This window comes from Drosophila grimshawi, unplaced genomic scaffold (assembly GCF_018153295.1).
Source record: "Drosophila grimshawi isolate 15287-2541.00 unplaced genomic scaffold, ASM1815329v1 contig_1006, whole genome shotgun sequence".
Taxonomy (NCBI): Eukaryota; Metazoa; Arthropoda; class Insecta; order Diptera; family Drosophilidae; genus Drosophila; species Drosophila grimshawi.
In genome coordinates, this window is record NW_025062489.1 from 46,333 (window position 1) to 64,101 (window position 17,769).

Genomic DNA, 17,769 nt, shown 5'->3' on the forward strand with positions numbered 1-17,769 from the left:
TGCATGGTAGATCAGGAAATACATGTAAGTTTGATAGAATATTAATATAGCAAGTAAAAGATTTCCTTTTTCTTCTTTTGACTTGCTAGCAAATCCAAACTCTTAAAAAGAAAAAACTTTTTAAAAAATAATCAATTTTAAAAATGCCGCCAGACGAACTTATCTTTCGACTACATAATAACGATAAATATTATAAGGTATTTTTTTTTCATTTTATATCGATATATCGATACATCGATAAGGGATCAACAACCATACCCACAGATTCGCCATTTTCTTTGTCGCTCTGTCGCACTGTGGGTATTTTAGATTCTGTGATCAAAAACTTGTGAATAAGCATTGAAAATGGTAAATTAAATTAAATGGCATACAAAATATATATAGTTTACAGCATAACATATGCGTGTATAGTAAAATATCCATGTTTTCATTGATAATTACGAACAAACTTGCGTTTTCACTTGCCGGGTGTCAAAAAAAACCGCACGCACATACTGCAGCGCCCCAAGCCATTTGACTAGCCTACGCACACGTGAGAACGCAATGCTTCTAGAAACTTCCATTGTGTTTGGATAGGTTCTTTGAACAGTTACCAAAATGTTTGCTCAATTGCCATGCATCGTAACATATTTTTGCAAGTGAACTGCAACTTTTTAGTTGCATTCGTCTCTGGGTGTGCGCAGCGTTTGGTTGTCGATGAATCACGCACCATTTGGGGTTAGGTCCGAAGCACTAACAACCTCGGCTTCTTTCTACATGCAAAGATCTGTGTATATATATATTTATGCATAAGCAGAATAGAATTAACATGTTTCATTTATTTAAATAATAATTTGCTTCATAGGAGATGTCTTTAAATCCCGTGCGCGTACTCAAAAATGAGGCGCAGGAGGAGAAAGCCGAAATGGCGCGTCTGTCGTCATTTATTGGTGCGATTGCCATTGGAGATCTTGTGAAGAGTACTTTGGGACCCAAGGGTATGGACAAAATCTTGGTGGCCACCGGACGCAATGCCGGCCAAGTGGAAGTGACCAATGATGGTGCCACAATTTTGCGTGCTGTTGGCGTCGATAATCCGGCTGCCAAAATTCTGGTCGATATGTCGCGTGTGCAGGATGAAGAGGTTGGCGATGGCACCACATCTGTCACCGTGCTGGCATCCGAATTGTTACGCGAAGCCGAAAAACTGGTAGAACAGAAACTGCATCCACAGATCATTGTAGCCGGCTGGCGTGTGGCTGCCCAAGCGGCATTGAATGCACTGACAGACGCTGCTCAGGATAATTCGTCAAATAATGAGAAATTCAAGAACGATTTGCTTAATATTTCACGCACCACATTGTCCTCAAAGATCTTGCATCAACATAAGGATTTCTTTGCAAATCTGGCCGTCGATGCTGTGCTACGTCTGAAGGGATCCGGTGAACTGAAATCCATACAGATTATCAAAAAGTCTGGTGGTACACTAGGTGATTCGTTCCTCGATGATGGCTTTCTGCTGGACAAGAAGCCCGGCGTTCATCAGCCTCAGCGCGTAAGTGATATTCTTTTATTTACCAATTAATAATAATATTCATTCATTACCTACCACCTAATCATAAATATGTGAGTGTGTTCTTCATGGTCGTTGCTATCAGTGCTCCATATTGGCGCGTCAAATTGACTGTGAGCTATGTTGTTGCAGTTGTAATTCATATCACAGCCATTTTGACGAGTTTGATGTGGCAGCCACAATCTACTCATTGACCAAAATTACAAAAAAAAAAAAAAAAAAAAAAAAAACCTTCGACCACGTGACTCATACGCTGACATCAGGCCCTGGCGTCATGAGCTGGATGAATGGATTGGAAAATTATGGGAAATGTTATATGAAAACTTTTTGCAAACTATCGGCTTAAAAAAATTGTGTGATTTTCTGTGATTCAATAGACTAAAAATTTTGATACACATTTCGTTTGCTCAGATTGAAAATGCAAAGATTCTCATTGCGAACACACCGATGGACACTGACAAAATCAAAGTATTTGGTAGCAGCATCAAAGTTGACTCGTTGGCCAAGATCGCCGACCTGGAGATGGCTGAAAAGGAGAAGATGAAAGAGAAAGTAGACAAGATATTGAGTCACAAATGCAATGTATTCATCAATCGCCAGCTGATCTACAATTATCCCGAGCAGTTGTTCGCCGATGCCCAAGTAATGGCCATCGAGCATGCCGATTTCGATGGCATTGAGCGTTTGGCTTACTGCACCGGTGGCGAAATTGTGTCAACCTTTGAAAATCCCGCTATGGTCAAGCTTGGCGAGTGCAATCTCATTGAGCAAGTGATGATTGGCGAGGACACACTGTTGCGCTTCAGCGGTGTCAAGATGGGAGAAGCCTGTTCCATTGTCATTCGTGGCGCCACCCAACAGATCCTGGACGAGGCTGATCGCTCACTGCATGATGCACTCTGCGTGCTGGCAGCCACCGTCAAGGAGTCGCGCATTATTTATGGCGGAGGCTGCTCCGAGGCCCTAATGGCCAATGCCGTCTTCAAGAAGGCATCCGAGACACCCGGCAAGGAAGCTATTGCCATTGAAGCATTTGCACGTAAGGAACATAAATGCCAGTTTTCAACCATTGTAAAAACATTAATTAATATATGGTTTTGTATACCATACTTCTTTTTATTGTTTTGTAGGTGCTCTGCTATCGCTGCCCACAGCTATTGCAGACAATGCTGGCTTTGATTCGGCTCAACTGATCTCCGAGCTACGCGCTAGCCATGCCCAGGGCAAACACCATCTCGGTCTGGATATGGAGCAGGGCAAGGTGGCTGATGTGCGCGAACTGGGCATCACTGAGTCCTTTGCCGTGAAGCGTCAGGTTCTAATGTCTGCCGCCGAGGCTGCTGAAATGATTCTGCGTGTCGACGACATCATCAAGTGTGCGCCACGTCGTCGCGTTCCCGATAGGGGCTATTGCTAAACATTGATTCTTATTAAGTAACTTTGTCTAGGATTTTTTTTAAAAGCCTTAACTCTCTTTTTAACATCATCGCTAACTTTATGTTTCTGTTTAAACTTATAACTCACACATAAACGCTTACACACGCGCTCTAGTATTGGTCACATCCAGCACAATTGAGTTTCTCCAAATTGCTTGTGAACATTTCAAATCAGTTTCTGTTACACGAATTACTGTTGCGTCAGCCCAGCTTATAATATTACAGAGAGCGGGAGGACCGAACAAAAACAACTAAATAACAAAAAATAAAGCACAAATTTCAAAAATGTCTGAAATCAACACTCAAGCAAATTGTAAATGAATACAATTATTGTAAACCTTTAATATGCGCAGCATTGAGTGAAACCAACAGCAAAATGAAATAAATAAAAAATAAAAATTGAATAAAATAATGATATTTACACTTAACAAAACTAAAATTCTTGTGTTCATTATTTTGATATTCATAATACTCTTGGCAATTTGTCCATATATCTTCTCTTATGCAATAAATCTTAGTAAAAGTAAAAAGAATGTAAATTTTAATTCGTTTTATATATTTCGTTTTTGTTTACAAATACAAGTTTTCCAATTATCAATTATCTCCGCCGATCCAATAAAATTCTCCATGCGACAGATGACGGCGGAATATTAAAAAATTTGTTAGAAACTAGCTGGGGAGAGTGAAGGTGTATTTGTCGAATTTCAAAATATTTATTTTAAATATAGTTCGATTCGACCGGGCTAAATTGTAGCGTTTCTTTATGAGAGACATCGGAACATTTTTGACATCTTTCTGTATTTATATTTCCTATCAAACTTTCTTCATTGCCGTGATCAGTGTTGCTTACTTTATAGAGAATGTTATTAAGTTTTCTAAGTAAGTTTAACTGTTTGTTGAGGATTTCGATTTGGAAATTTTCCAACACAGATACGTTGATGACTTTATTTACTAATGAATACACTTCGAAAAATTAATAACTTTACAGATAACATTGCATAAACACTCTTTATTCCTACAAATTTCTTTTCACAATAATAAGTTGTTGCTTAGTTGGAGTTAAAACCTTTTAAAATCTTATTGAAAATTCTGCATGAGATATTGATTCAAGCTGCATTTGCCAGTTGCTTGTATACAATTTAATTTGTGGCACATTGCGATTAACATATTAGGATAATAGATATATTTTATATATATGCATTTATGTATGTCCGTAACTATAGTTTTTTGCTGACTACGTCACATTCTAAACGAAACACATTAACAAATGGCTAGGTAGGCGGATGCCTACATAAGTATATGTACAGCATTGCCAGGGCAGGGCGGACCTTAGACTTTACTTATCGTTGAGATAAATACGCGGCCTGACGCATGCACGCAAGGGAGCGAACAAGAGAGACATACAGACAACGGGAGAGACAGAGAGAGCGGGATAGACAAAATATAATAGATGGTAGGTTTGACAGTACATGGCATTAAGTGAGAGTCGTCCTGCAGACGCCGTGCTTGCTTCCAGGTCGGATCTAGCGTTTGCGCCCAAACTTTAGGAGATAGCGCATTCCTTCTCACCTTGCTTGGGCACACAGTCCAGGACGAGGGCGACAGCACGTGACATATACGTCATGGTGCCATAGCTGCCACTGGGCGCGCTAGGAAGGAGAGATTATCCGAAATCAAGTAAATATTTATATTGCAAAATGCAGCAAACTCACCTGTCATAGAGATGTTGGCATATGTAAGCAGCGCCACCGCAGAGCAGCATACCCGATGCAGCCTGCTGCTGTTCCTTGCCATCCTTGAGCTTGGCACAGCACAGCGTTGCATCGCCCTGCACCTTGCGTTGATCCTCTAAGAACAATTGATTGGCCTTGTGCACCAAGTGTTCCACACAAATAATGCCACCCAATGTGGGAACCATGTTGTGCTCGGTGACCAGTGTAAGCACCATAAGCGCCTCAACCACCAGCTGCCTGTACTCTGGCTGTGGTATTTGATTTAGTGCCGTTTCTACCTCCAATGCGAATTTCAACTCGCCCGGCGTCATCTCCTGGGTAAGGCTCTGCTGTAGTATACGGCCCTCAATGGCCAATCCTTGGCACTTCTCCAGTACGGTCCAGACGCGTGAATAGAAATCGCGTGGCACACGATTCAAGGCGCCATCAAGTCGACGTCGTCGCAGCCACTGACCCTGACGATCATCAATTGTGGAAATTAACGCATCCTCACCCTCCGGGTCGCCAAGTCCAATTTGGCTTTTCTTACTGACGCGACTCGACTTGCAGCTCACAATGGACAGATTGCCGCGCGCCACTGAAATGAGATCAGATTGGGATGATATGAAATAAAGAATGATGGAGGAATGGATTCTAGACTTACCGCTGCTGACGGCAAACTCCTTGCCACTGAGTATGTGATAGAGTAAGTTTTTCATCTCGAAGGGTGATAGATTAAGTAGATGTTCCGAGGCGGCCTCACCGTTACAGTTAAGCGTGCGTGATAGCTCCTTAGCCATCACCTGAATGATGAGGCCGACGCGCAAGCGCAACATTTCGTGAAACAATTGCGGCTCGGTGCGTATGAACATGGCCAAATAGACCATGAGCTCCTGTGTCAACATAGCTGTGCTCTCGTCATCACCATAGGCCTACAATGGATGTGAGTTTAGACACAGCTGATTGTATGTTTTGTGAAATGTACCCACATCGTGTATTAGTTGACGCAGCTCAACTTCTGGTAGCGGTGCCGTAATCGTGTGCTCATTGTTTGGCGGCATGCCAACGGTGACCTGTTTTTGGCGCACCAACAGATCGGTGACCGCCTTGCCCAGATCCTCGACACGCTTGCCCAGCATGCCAGCGGTGTGACGCACCAAGCCCCAGAGCTTCTGCTGGCATGCCTTCTCGTATAGGCCCTTCAGTAGATCCCTAACCGTGACTACGCGTCCCTCCTCCAGCATGCCTTCAGATTGAGAAGAATCGTTGTTATTCAAGCTGTTGTTGTTGCTGTTATTGTAGCCGGGGGCGGTTGCGACTAAAACGATAGCCGTATTGGCTTGATCCTCATCCTTGGCAACACTGCTTGCTGTAGGTGTAGTGGCATCGATAATCACTGTAGGCACAGACCTTGGCTTGGGTCCATTACCATCACCATCACCATCACCACCACCACCACCATCAGCAGTTGAAAATTCAAGCATTACATCATCCACGAACGATTGCTCGGAGTCTTTTGGTTTTTATTTTTTACACATTTTTTTGTTTTCAATTTTTTTTTGTGTGTTTTGGGTTTAATGGGATCACGGGTTTGCGGGGTGTTAGGTTAGCATTTGTGGGCCAGTTGTGGGTCAGTTGTTGTTAGTTAACAATGCAGAAAATGTTGTTGTGGTTGAGATTCGGTTCAGGTTAATGGCAGGATGAAACGTATTGGTAATGGGTACATGTGTCGTGTGCATTGAGAGTAAAAATAATAAAAGAATGTGGGTTAAAAATAATGAATAATCAAAAGCGTCAATAATAAAAACCGAGCGCAATATGCGAAGTTGAATTTTGCATGACAGTGTGATCAGTTTCTTTATCGCAGTTTGAATAACGCTAGTATAACAGATAATACACATATGCATATATGATTTAAACACATAGCTTGTGCAAAAATGAAAAGTGCATTGGGGGACCTTTGAATAAAACAAATGGGCGCCACCAACAAACACAAAAATTTCAGGATGGGATTTCGGGATCGGATCGAAACTGAGTAGATAAGTAACTATGGTAATGGTGAAAGGGATGTGTTGGAGGGATTGGTTGGGAGATTCATGTGTATACTATACCGCCAACAACATCATACACAGAAGACGAAGAATCAGGAACATTTTAACACTTACCAGCGGCATTATCATCGGTTTTGTGCTTTAAGCCCAGACCAGCTGCAGAGATGCGAATGTGAAGTGAAGTGACACGGAACGGAGTGAAGTGGACAACAACGAAAGCACAAAGCGTGTACATATATACAAAGAACGAGGAACACAACAATTAAATATCAAATCGAATAGTGCAACATACGCACACATCACTCTAAATCGTTTCGACTTGCTGTCGATTTCACAACGCAATTTTTAAGCCCGTCTCGAATTGGTTTTTATTTTACATAATTAATTCTTACGTTATTGTTGTCTGTTTATTGTGAAATCGAGATCGAGCAAGAAAACAAAACACATAATCCAAGACCCATTATGCAAAAAATAGTCGAGAACCCTGTAAACCTCACTAATAACGCAACAGACATGTATACTAATATATAAATAATTGGGTGTAGCTGCAGCGCATGTATATGTATATGTATATGTATATGTATATGTATATGTATATGTATATGTATATGTATATGTATATGTATATGTATATGTATATGTATATGTATATGTATATGTATATGTATATGTATATGTATATGTATATGTATATGTATATGCATATGTATATGTATATGTATATGTATATGTATATGTATATGTATATGTATATGTATATGTATATGTATATGTATATGTATATGTATATGTATATGTATATGTATATGTATATGTATATGTATATGTATATGTATATGATGTATATGTATATGTATATATGTATGTATGTATATATAAATATGTGTGTGTGTATGTGTATGTGTGTGTGTATGTGTGTGTGTGTGTGTGTGTGTGTGTGTGTGTGTGTGTGTGTGTGTGTGTGTGTGTGTGTGTGTGTGTGTGTGTGTGTGTGTGTGTGTGTGTGTGTGTGTGTGTGTGTATGTGTGTGTATGTGTATGTGTGTGTGTGTGTGTGTGTGTGTGTGTGTGTGTGTGTGTGTGTGTGTGTGTGTGTGTGTGTGTGTGTGTGTGTGTGTGTGTATGTGTGTGTGTGTATATGTGGAAGCGGGTCAGTCCGTGATGTAACCAGTTCCGATAAGACAGCCACTCGCTTATTTGCCTTTGGCCAGGCTTCACAACAACTTACCGGTATTGAAATCCAGGCCTTGAGTATCCACCAAGTACTGCAAGATGTCGCCCTGCTCTTCGAGATTCTCCGTTTCGCGGAGCATGGCAATCAGCTCCTCAACCTCTGTGTCCGCAAAATTAGTTTCCGCACGATGGCGTTGAATGAGAATTTTGGGAACGGTTACTTTAGTTTGACACCAAACAGTGCAAGTGAAAACGTAAAAGGATCAAACCAAAATGAAACCAACCGAATCGAATCGAACCAAAAATAAAAATAAATACCAAAATTAGTGCCACTACAAAATGAATATGGAGGTATGAGGGACTAACTCTCTTGCTGGCGCACGAACTCGCTGCGGCGATCGATAGCCGATCGGCTGTGCTGCGGATCCATGGGATAGATATTCTCACGCAGTCCAAGATCGCCGCCCAGCTGCGGCGGCGAGGTGGGACCCTCCTCGGGCGTTGTGGCAAAGACGCTGACGTGCCCCTGCTTATTTGCCAGCAGCCAGGGTGGCGGCACTATCGACGAGAGACGGCGCTCGGTTAACGGCGATGGGCCCTCCATGCCCAGATTATCAGCTTTATTAAACAAGGGACAAAAGATTAACATCGATTTACAATGAAAGAAAGTCAGACTGTGCAGCAGCTCCACTTACAGTCCACATTGATGGAGCGCGTTTTTTTTATGGCCCCCTTGCAGGACATGCGGCGGCGCAAGTGTCGTGGACGCAGTTGACCGCCGCGCAGATTCATTGTGTTGCGATTGCTAAACGAGCGCAATAGATGTTCATCCAAATAGGTCTGCACATCTGGATGCAAGCGATCCGGATAGCCATCCTCGGTGCTACCCAAAAAGCTCAAATCCGTAATGGCCGAGGTGTTGAGAAAGTCCTTCAAACTGCCCAGCATAACACGGGTGCCATTTATATAGCCAGACTTCAGCTTTCTCATCGTCTGAATCATGGCCAGCGGAATCTTGTCCTGGTCTGTTGGGCACCACAAATACCAGCGGACAAAATGTATGTTAGGAAATAGAACTTGTGGTTGCATTGGGGATAATGTATTTTATATGGTTTGTTGTTGGATTGATTTGTGATTCGATCGATTAATGCTCGGTTCGTTTGGGTTATCAATTGTGCATGGTTAACAGGTGCCGCTTAAGACTACATTTTTTTCACAAGCTATGACAGGTATATGACAATCACCGACAGACGTAAAGATTCACTCAACGAATATTTAACAGAGGATATATGAAAGCATTTTTTTTTATTTGAGTTTCGGTTTCAGTGAATTTGTGTTCAACCCAAACAGAGTGCAGTTTAGAGACAGGGTTTTCATTTCTACAGAGATTTCTGAAATTATTTATTTACGAATGATGTATACAGTTATCTATGGTGAAGAAGAAGAGTAACTCCCCATGCTAAGCAAATCTGAAAATCCTATAGGGGAGGACACAGTTGAAAGTTGTTATTAATTAACCCATAATAATAACGGAGTCAGATCAAAGACTTACAGACAGACAGATTGACCTAAAACTATATATAATATAATATTATAAAACTTGCATAAAAAGAAGCATGTCCAATTATATTAATCCTAGTAACAATTATCATTAAAAACAATCAGTAAGTCCATGTTATAAAGTAGCAAGTTTTTGATTGCACTTCTTTACCAATTTCAAATTATTGACTACAAATATTAAATTTATTAAGGCATTGAACATTTATCAATAAATTTGTGACCTATTTATACAGTCTTGTAAAGGGTATTCAAGTTTATCGTGAAGTTCATAAGGCAATAGGGGAGGCGTTTCGTTTTATTTGTTCATAAGATATAGAGAGAAACCGAAAATAACTCAAACATGCTTCTCTACAATATACAACAAAAAATTGCTCATAGTCTTCCTCAGCTCAGAAGAGTTTTAATTAACTCGACAAACTACTCAATTCAACATTATTGAGCAATACCCTTGATTCGATTTAAATACTGTATTTTGAAGCAATTTAAACTGATATCATCAGAGCAAAGTACCGGAAACCAAATTGGGGCTTGCTTGGAAATTTACAGCTACATCGATATAAGTAGTAGTAGTATAATTAGTAGTAGCAGAAGGTAGGCGTTGTAGAAAGAAAAATCAAGCGCGCGTAAGAATCAACACACAGAAAAAAACACACATTCAGTAATTAGCATAGTTATAATTGAAATCGAAATCGTAATCATATCATACAATACATCATATCAATTGTGTTGTGTATGTATGTATATAAGGTATGCAACGTGTTCTTGTTTGTGATTTGCTTTTGTTTTTGTTTTTGGCATATGGTATGGGTGTAGTTGTTATGTAGTTACCTAGCATATAATGCGTTGCCATTAGTGTGATTGTCGGTCTGCCCAACATGTGACGCCATTGTTGGTCAAGAAGGCTAAGTTTGTGGTAAAATTGCTTGCGAGCAGGTCGGGATCGCGTGTTGTATAGTATTCTTCATAGTCGATATGCTGTGTGTGGGTTGAATTTCATATTTTTTTTTTTTTGTTTGGTTGTTCATTGGATAATTTATGTTCATTTGTTGTTGTTTGTCAAGCACGAATTATACAAAAAGAGAAGAGATTTTGTTTTTTGTGGTCTTATCTTTTGCATTTTGGCCAAATTTCATGGGGGATGGATCTCTTTCATTTATTATTTTTTTCTTTTTTTGGAAGGGATAGTGCAAAGCATAGAGAGAAATTAATAGATATACATATGAGAGCATGTGGATCGCGTGAAATCAGAGAATTAACTAAACTATAACTCAATTGCATATGGTTAGATATATATGTATGTATAATGTTTTGCACACATGTGTGCTTTGCATATATATGTGTGTGTGTGCTTGTGTGTGCTTGTTTAGGTGTCCACAACCAAAGAAAACGAATGCATTTGCAACTCAAAAGTAAACTAAGTGGTTATTTATAAATACAAACTAACTAAAATCAACTCAACTAAATCTAATTCAATTCATAGTCGGTATGCGTGTGTGTGTGTGTGTGTGTGTGCGTGTGAGTATATGTATTAAAATATATAACTTAACGTGGAAAGTAATAGGAACGGAATACTTGAAAATTCAAAATACCAACTTAAGAATATAAAATCATAGAAGAAACATAACTGTAACCGAACACACACACATACACATAAAGTAGGTAGGGGGAGAAGAATGTAAATAACAAAAATCACAAGAAATAATATACATGTGTATGTAGTTGGAATTTTGTATTAAAAATAACACTGATTTAGGTTTATGTAAGGTAAGACCGACCTAAATGGATGCGCTTCAGCACCAGTGTCACTAAGGGACGCCCAAGCAGATCCCAAGCGGACTTGAGAAAATTGATCTCGCCCTTAAGGATGTCAATCATGAGTTCGTTATCGGAGGCGATATAGAAGCGCGACAAGTCGACAAACTAATGCATAATACAATAATAATACAAGTAATATAAAATAAAAATAATAATAATGGTAATAACAAATAAATTATAAGAAGTCAAAACAATAATCATTAAAATTGCATTAAATAATAAGAAAAATAAATAAAAATCGACAGAGATTGAGAAAGAGAGAGTGGAAATAGTAGAGAGCGTATACTCGGAGCGGTACAAAATGCGAGAAGGGGAAATTCGAATCAATACGACCCGTGCAATTTACCTGAGGGGTAAAGGCAAATATACGATCCTTGAGAGAGTACAGTTTACTGGTGCTAAGGATACCAACGTCACGTGATTTGCGTCCACTTAGACCAAGCTTGCGATTGCGTCCCAAATACGTATACAAATGACTGAGGACACGGGCCGGCTGCACCTCAATGGGCGCGACCTCAGCAATGGTTTGCACGTGCAGATCGTGCTCGGCCAGCTTGTCGCGGATCTCATTGTCCTCGGCTATGATGACCACCTGGACGACAACATCGGGCTTCTTCTGGGCGCCAAGACGTCGATTCAACGGATCCAGCTCACCCACAGCCAAAAAGCCCTGATGGAAAGTTGAATATAGGAAGGAATGGATAGGGTTTTCTGGTGCACGCTCACCTCCTGTAGTAGGCGTCCCAAAATGAAGAGTGACTGGCCCCACAGGAATGGGCAGCGTCCAACAACTTCGCGTGCCTGCGAGCCGGGCTTTTGATATTCAAAGCCGACTAGATCCTGCGGCACTGCATAGCTTTCGGGCACAAGTAGTATGCCATCCTCGGAGCGCACCATTATCTTCTCTAGCCTATCAGCATACTCCTGCACCAAGTGCTTATCATTTTGAAAAGCATGGAACAGTATTAGATAGCAATAGAAGAGCGGCCACTCGCACTCAATGTTCTCGAACATGCGCAATTCCCAGCGCTCATAATAGAGACGCGACGGATCCTCCTTGGGTGTACGGTAGCCATCGCGCAGAAAACGCTTGCAGCCATATTTGCCCTGCAGGCGCGAAAGAATCGCATCCCTCGTATTGTGAATTAGCTGCGCATCATCGACAGCAAACGCTGGAAAACCTATAACACACAGTAGACCCGAGTCCAGCTCCTTGCTGTTGGACTCGCGTGGCAGCATTGACTGCAGCACCGCCTGGCACTTGTGCGCCTCATCAGCCAGTACGTGAATAACACTAGCGGGTCCACCGCGTGCGCCAAACAAATCCAGCTCATTCATGGCCTCAAGTGCGGCCTTAGCCATGCCAATGGAGCTGGCATTCAACTCGGGTTCACCTAATGAAAGAAAATAAAAAGAAGGAATTAGTAAAACAGGAACCACATCTAGGACTCATTCAGTATTCTCAATGGTAGGTACTTGAGGCTGGCTTGCATAGGATCACGCTATTTTTTAGAGATCGCCTTACGAGCGGCTGCGTTAGATAAGAAACATATGTATTTACGTTTAAGAATTTTCAATGAAATAAAGCAATGTTCGTCAGAGCAGAGATTTTGAATTCGAGAAAAGCAAGGCGTGGTCTGTGGCTTACAATAGAACTATGAAACAAAACAAAATCAAAACAAAACAAAAACATTTAAGTGAATATTATGTTGTCGGAAAATCAAATCGAGCTGATAAAGGCGCAGGTGAAACTTAGAGATGAAATTTTCAGACTTGTCAACAAAAATGCAAGCATGCACTACAAATTTCAACGAGACATGAGTATCCCAGGCAAGAACCTCCTAAGGTTAAACTTTTTTGTCCTATTCATCGAAGTCATTCATGAGAGAGTAGATATCAGCGAAAGAACAAAGCTGAACTACTTAAGATCATGCCTCAAAGCAGATGCATCCGCAATGATAAGCCATTTACTGATTGGCTCAGCAGCGAACTACAAGGATGCATGGGATCTTATTTGTAAGCGGCACGAAAATAATAGAAATATTTTCGTTTACCGGTTGAACACCTTATTGGAATTGGAAACGTTAATTACTAGATATAGCTGCATAGTGCATCTCCATAATAAAAGAAAAAACAAAGATTGGCGATGCAGCAGATGTAATCTTCACCCAAATCCTTCTTTAAAGTTTTTCTACGGAGACCATGCAGCAATACGAACAACACGTAACGACGAAAAATAAAGAGATGGTTTCCGTACGAAAAAGCGTTCCGTACCACGCGATGCCAGCAGAGATCGTTCCGTTGTTCGATAAGCGAACACGACATAAACAGATGTCAAAAATGTAAAGAAGCACAATTAAATGTGTTTGTAAATATGCAGCATCTATGCTTCCATTGTCTGGGCACTCATATTATGGCGGAGTCTGAACTGTCTTAAACAAAATACAGAGCCCGAAACATTATTGGCCACTGCAGTTATCAACGTAAGAAATGGTAGTGGAAACTTTAAGCAGCTTTAAGCACTAATGGATGGAGGATTGCAACGCACTCTACAATCAGAAGAAGCAGCGCAGATTTTAAGTCTTACAAAAAGCAAGGAGTCCGTGGAAATATAGGCATGGAACTGACACAAACAGTGTGCAACTTGAATTCAGACCTCGATTTTTAAGCTAATTCCACGGGAAGACTACAGCGCTAGTGCTTAATGCCGAGAAGAATTCACATTATCATTGGTGTGAACCATTTTCCCTTAAGTATGACGGGACAAGTCAAACCAATCAAAGAAAATTCTGACAGCGAGCACGACTGTTAACATTGGTGATCTTGAGCGCTTCTGGGAACTGGAAACCGAAGATACCGATGCAACTGAAGAAACTCTACCGCACCAGACGGTAGTTAGACAAGACAGCTAACCACAAAACAGGGGGGTTGCTTTTGATGCATCAGCACAAACTACATATGGACGCCGTATGACACATCGGCCGCACCCTATCTAGCAGCGCGCTCATTGGATGAGCCGGCGGACTTATACTGCAAAGATGATGAAAAATTAACACAAATTATAAAAAGATTTCTACATGGATGATTTAATGACTGGTGCCAACCAAATTGAAGACTTCATTGATATCTAATAGAAGATAAGAGCTGTTATTACCAAAGGCGGAATGCATTTGCGAAAATGGGTCTGTAACGATGAGAAGATAATGGCGTCAATAACAAGCGAACGGATTGTTTTGGGACCCAACCAGAGATGCCACATTTAGGTCATATTTCAAAACGATCAGTGCTTTCTCAACTATCAAGAATATTTGACCCATTAGGATGACTATCTCCTGTAACACTATAGGGAAAATGTTTCATGCAGGAATTATAGAAATTGAATAAGGGCTTGGTAGACATTTGGCGCAACTTTGCAAATGAGCTGGATTGAGTTGGATTGGAAGCACAGGTCACACAGCCATTGAGCTTTATGAAGAGGTTGCCAAGTTACCCTACTTGGCGATAGAAGCAAGGTAAGTCCGGCCAAAAACAAAAAAAAAAACATCCCCAAGACTTGTGGCAAACTACTGTTTCGAGTCTCGTGCGCAATGAGCTGTCAAGCTCAAATCAACGCTTGGAACGATTCGCAAATTACAGTTGCATGGATTACAAATAAGCGCAGTAAGGACAAATTTGTGAAAATCAGGGTGGACGACATTACGAACCATTAGTAAAATACAACTACGTGAAATCGGAAACGTAGGAATCACACCAGAAAATCTGGATCATTATACAACTTAGTGACATGGGCCACAGTGGCTAGCTCAGCCTGCGAGCGAGTGATCGGTATTCCAAGAAAAGTAGCTAGTGACAGTGTCAACAATATTAAATCGAAACAATTTTTCGATTCATAACAAATCTTTGGGCAAAAGGTACTCAATCACCGTTCACCGAAGCCAACTTTTGGAATAAAGCTAAATTGACGATAATAAAGCTTCAGCAGCAAAAGAGATTCGTCAACTTCAGAACAAAAAAGGATTGGAGACAAAGAGCAAACAAGTGCCACTCTCCCCTTTTCTGGACGACGAGGGAATTCTGAGAATAGGAAAGGAAAAAGGAAAAAACAATAAAGCCAAAGTTGTCATAATAAATTCAAGTTACAGCGAAATAAAGCGGTTAATTAATAAAATTTGTCCGCTACCACACAAGATGAAGAGCAAAAGACTCTACGAGGAAGCACACGGAGCAACATGACTGCAGCAATCATTGTGAGCCTACTAATGATATTACTCGTGGCAACGGCAGTCAAAAATTCCAATAAAAATAGCTCAAAAATATATATACGTGAGCTAGAAAAAGATTCATCAATATTTCTGGAAAACATTGAAAAGACGGAAGTAACATCATCAGGCTGAGACTTCCTATATACTTCAATTTACAAGACTACTAGCCTACATTGCGTTTAGCAATATTGGAAAAGCTGCAGAAATATGTCCCAAGTTTATGGAATTCGAAAAACATTGCGCCGCAATGATATCGAGAGTCAGGCGACAATTGGACGCAATAGAGAAAGAAGCGATATTGTGAAACAATCTTTGTATGTCCAAACGAATGGTTTGATATTTCATCAAAGTTATTTCAATAATTACCCTGAAGACATTAAAGACAAACCAAGAAAACATAAAAAGCTATATAGAAATTCAATCAACTTAAAAACAGGCAGAAAAAGTCCACGACAACTTCAATGAGATGACCCCAAGATTGAATAATATCACTGAATTAATCAGGGTTCAATATCTAGTAAACCGGGAGTCAATCAAGTTCTTGCTGCTCATTCATCAAGTGAAGTGAATCAAAAAATCGGAAAATTGAAGGAAAAATAATTGATTTATTCATGGATTTAAGTCAGCGAACATTGAATCCCATACTCATCAAGCCTTCTCAAGTGTTGAAGGAGATTAAAAAAAGAGCAGGATGTCATGCCTCCCAGCCACGTGTTACCTGTAAAAACTGCCGTCGGAGGGAGTCGGCCATTTTTAAGATTATTCCGATACCGTTCAGCGGTGGCAGCATTATCTACAATACGGCGCGGTAAGTACCTTCCACTTAATGTCTGACTCGGACCTGAACAAGTGCCGCTTCGAAGAAATCTGGACATGGAAAGATGCAGAAGAGAACTTCTGCGAAGCCACACCAATGAAGCCTCACTCAAACATGTCGTGTTCAATGGTTGAATACAATGAGCAATTATTTTGGATAGAACTGGGAGCCCACAATCGGTGATTGAAAGTACGTCGGCTCAGATCCAATGCAGTGCATGCATCATCAATACAGTATGTTGGCGTTCTGAACCTCAGACCTCATCAGAGCAGACAGTTCGAATCTAAAGCTCTTCATTGACTATACTCTAATCGTGTTTCACACTCACCATGATTGGTCTTATCACCGCGCTCCCAGATGCCATAATCGGGTATAGAGTAGGCGGACTCAATGTAAAATACCAGATTTTGTATAAACGATACTTCGTCCAGTGAAAAAACAATCTGTAAACCGGAGGCGGTCATCTGTGCAAGTATGAGCAGGTATAAGGAAACCGCATCGATTTGCAAATGGCCCCATTCATTGTCACCGACAACGGGTAGACCATTCTTGCTGGAGTATTTCGCATGCAGTGAATCGACGGGGCTCTGGGTCATTTTAAATTTCTCGACCTTATCCTTTTGGTTCATCATGGCCATGAGTAGGCCGCGCATCAGTTTTACACAGCTTTGCTCCAGCTCATAGCATTTGGCACGATCCTCATCCTGATCGGCAATTTTCTTGTAGGCCATCGACAAGCCCCACACAGCCAGAATGCAATACACATTGTCCCGTATCCACGCATGCGAATTGACGCTCGAGGCGGGAAACAGGCCGGTCACTGGTTCCTGATGTGCCAAAATCAAGCGATGTACGATTCGTTGATAGTAGTCCAAGCGGACGCCCGAGTTGCTACGCGACCGCATCTTAGTTGCTTATTTTCGCCTTCTTCTCCTTCTACTGATGCTTCTGCTTCTTGTTTGCGCGTTCTGCTGCAGTTTTGCAGGCAAGTGATAGAGTTATTGCACAGATTTACATAGTACTAACTAATAAACTTACATAATTATATCGAAGAGTGCCAGTTGTAGTCTGAGCGGCCTGATGTTACTAAGCGTATGTAATTGTTGTCAATTTCTTTTTGGGCACCTGCCCCAAGGCCCACAGCCAAACCACCCACACAGCAACAAAAGCAGCTGGCTGCAGTTAAAAGCGGCCGTAATCGTTGTCAATGATCAATGTTGCATTACAAGTTTGTGCACGCTATTGGACACTGGACGCTGTTGCTGTAGGCCAAGTAAAATGACTTGTAGATGGTTGATTTAGCAAAAATTAAGAACTAAACCGTTTGAAATGCTAAAATTATACACCGAAATGTCAACTCAATGTCAAGCCGATTATCGATGTATCGCCAAG

At 40.9% G+C, this 17,769-nt stretch overlaps 2 protein-coding genes across 4 annotated transcripts; one reads left to right on the top strand and one right to left on the bottom strand.

Moving 5' to 3' along the window:
* The first annotated feature begins 260 nt into the window (after window positions 1–260).
* On the top strand, window positions 261–3,527 carry LOC6564754 (T-complex protein 1 subunit beta). The gene is made up of 4 exons (XM_001990863.3): window positions 261–348; window positions 845–1,534; window positions 1,964–2,591; window positions 2,683–3,527. The coding sequence occupies exons 1-4, from the start codon at window positions 346–348 to the stop codon at window positions 2,967–2,969; spliced, it is 1,608 nt and encodes a 535-aa protein (XP_001990899.2). The 5' UTR covers window positions 261–345; the 3' UTR covers window positions 2,970–3,527.
* A 450-nt stretch (window positions 3,528–3,977) lies between these two features.
* Window positions 3,978–17,755, bottom strand: LOC6564554 (probable phosphorylase b kinase regulatory subunit alpha). 3 transcript variants are annotated; one of them, XM_043216396.1, is made up of 13 exons: window positions 17,416–17,755; window positions 16,706–17,348; window positions 12,025–12,692; window positions 11,645–11,968; window positions 11,259–11,403; window positions 8,619–8,948; window positions 8,290–8,541; window positions 7,979–8,143; window positions 6,866–6,907; window positions 5,690–6,213; window positions 5,365–5,632; window positions 4,701–5,298; window positions 3,978–4,637 (listed from the first exon to the last, which is right to left on the bottom strand). In XM_043216396.1, exons 2-13 carry the CDS (start codon window positions 17,280–17,282, stop codon window positions 4,532–4,534), a joined length of 3,999 nt encoding a protein of 1,332 aa, XP_043072331.1. In that variant the 5' UTR covers window positions 17,283–17,348; window positions 17,416–17,755; the 3' UTR covers window positions 3,978–4,531. The 3 variants fall into 3 exon arrangements, with proteins under 3 accessions (XP_043072331.1, XP_043072333.1, XP_043072332.1); XM_043216398.1 differs by lacking the exon at window positions 6,866–6,907 and having other exon boundaries at window positions 5,690–5,946; XM_043216397.1 differs by lacking the exon at window positions 6,866–6,907.
* Window positions 17,756–17,769: the final 14 nt, after the last annotated feature.

What these genes read in the sequence shown, in the direction of transcription:
- LOC6564554 (XM_043216396.1), bottom strand. Translation starts at nt 17,282, where the DNA reads ATGCGGTCGCGTAGCAACTCGGGCGTCCGCTTGGACTACTATCAACGA. An exon ending in CGGTGATAAGACCAATCATG is followed by an intron (nt 12,693 to 16,705) that starts GTGAGTGTGAAA and finishes TTCTTTCATTAG; the next exon opens with GTGAACCCGAGTTGAATGCC. An exon ending in AACCGATGATAATGCCGCTG is followed by an intron (nt 6,214 to 6,865) that starts GTAAGTGTTAAA and finishes AAAAACCAAAAG; the next exon opens with ACTCCGAGCAATCGTTCGTG.
- LOC6564754 (XM_001990863.3), top strand. An exon ending in GCGTTCATCAGCCTCAGCGC is followed by an intron (nt 1,535 to 1,963) that starts GTAAGTGATATT and finishes TCGTTTGCTCAG; the next exon opens with ATTGAAAATGCAAAGATTCT. An exon ending in TGCCATTGAAGCATTTGCAC is followed by an intron (nt 2,592 to 2,682) that starts GTAAGGAACATA and finishes ATTGTTTTGTAG; the next exon opens with GTGCTCTGCTATCGCTGCCC.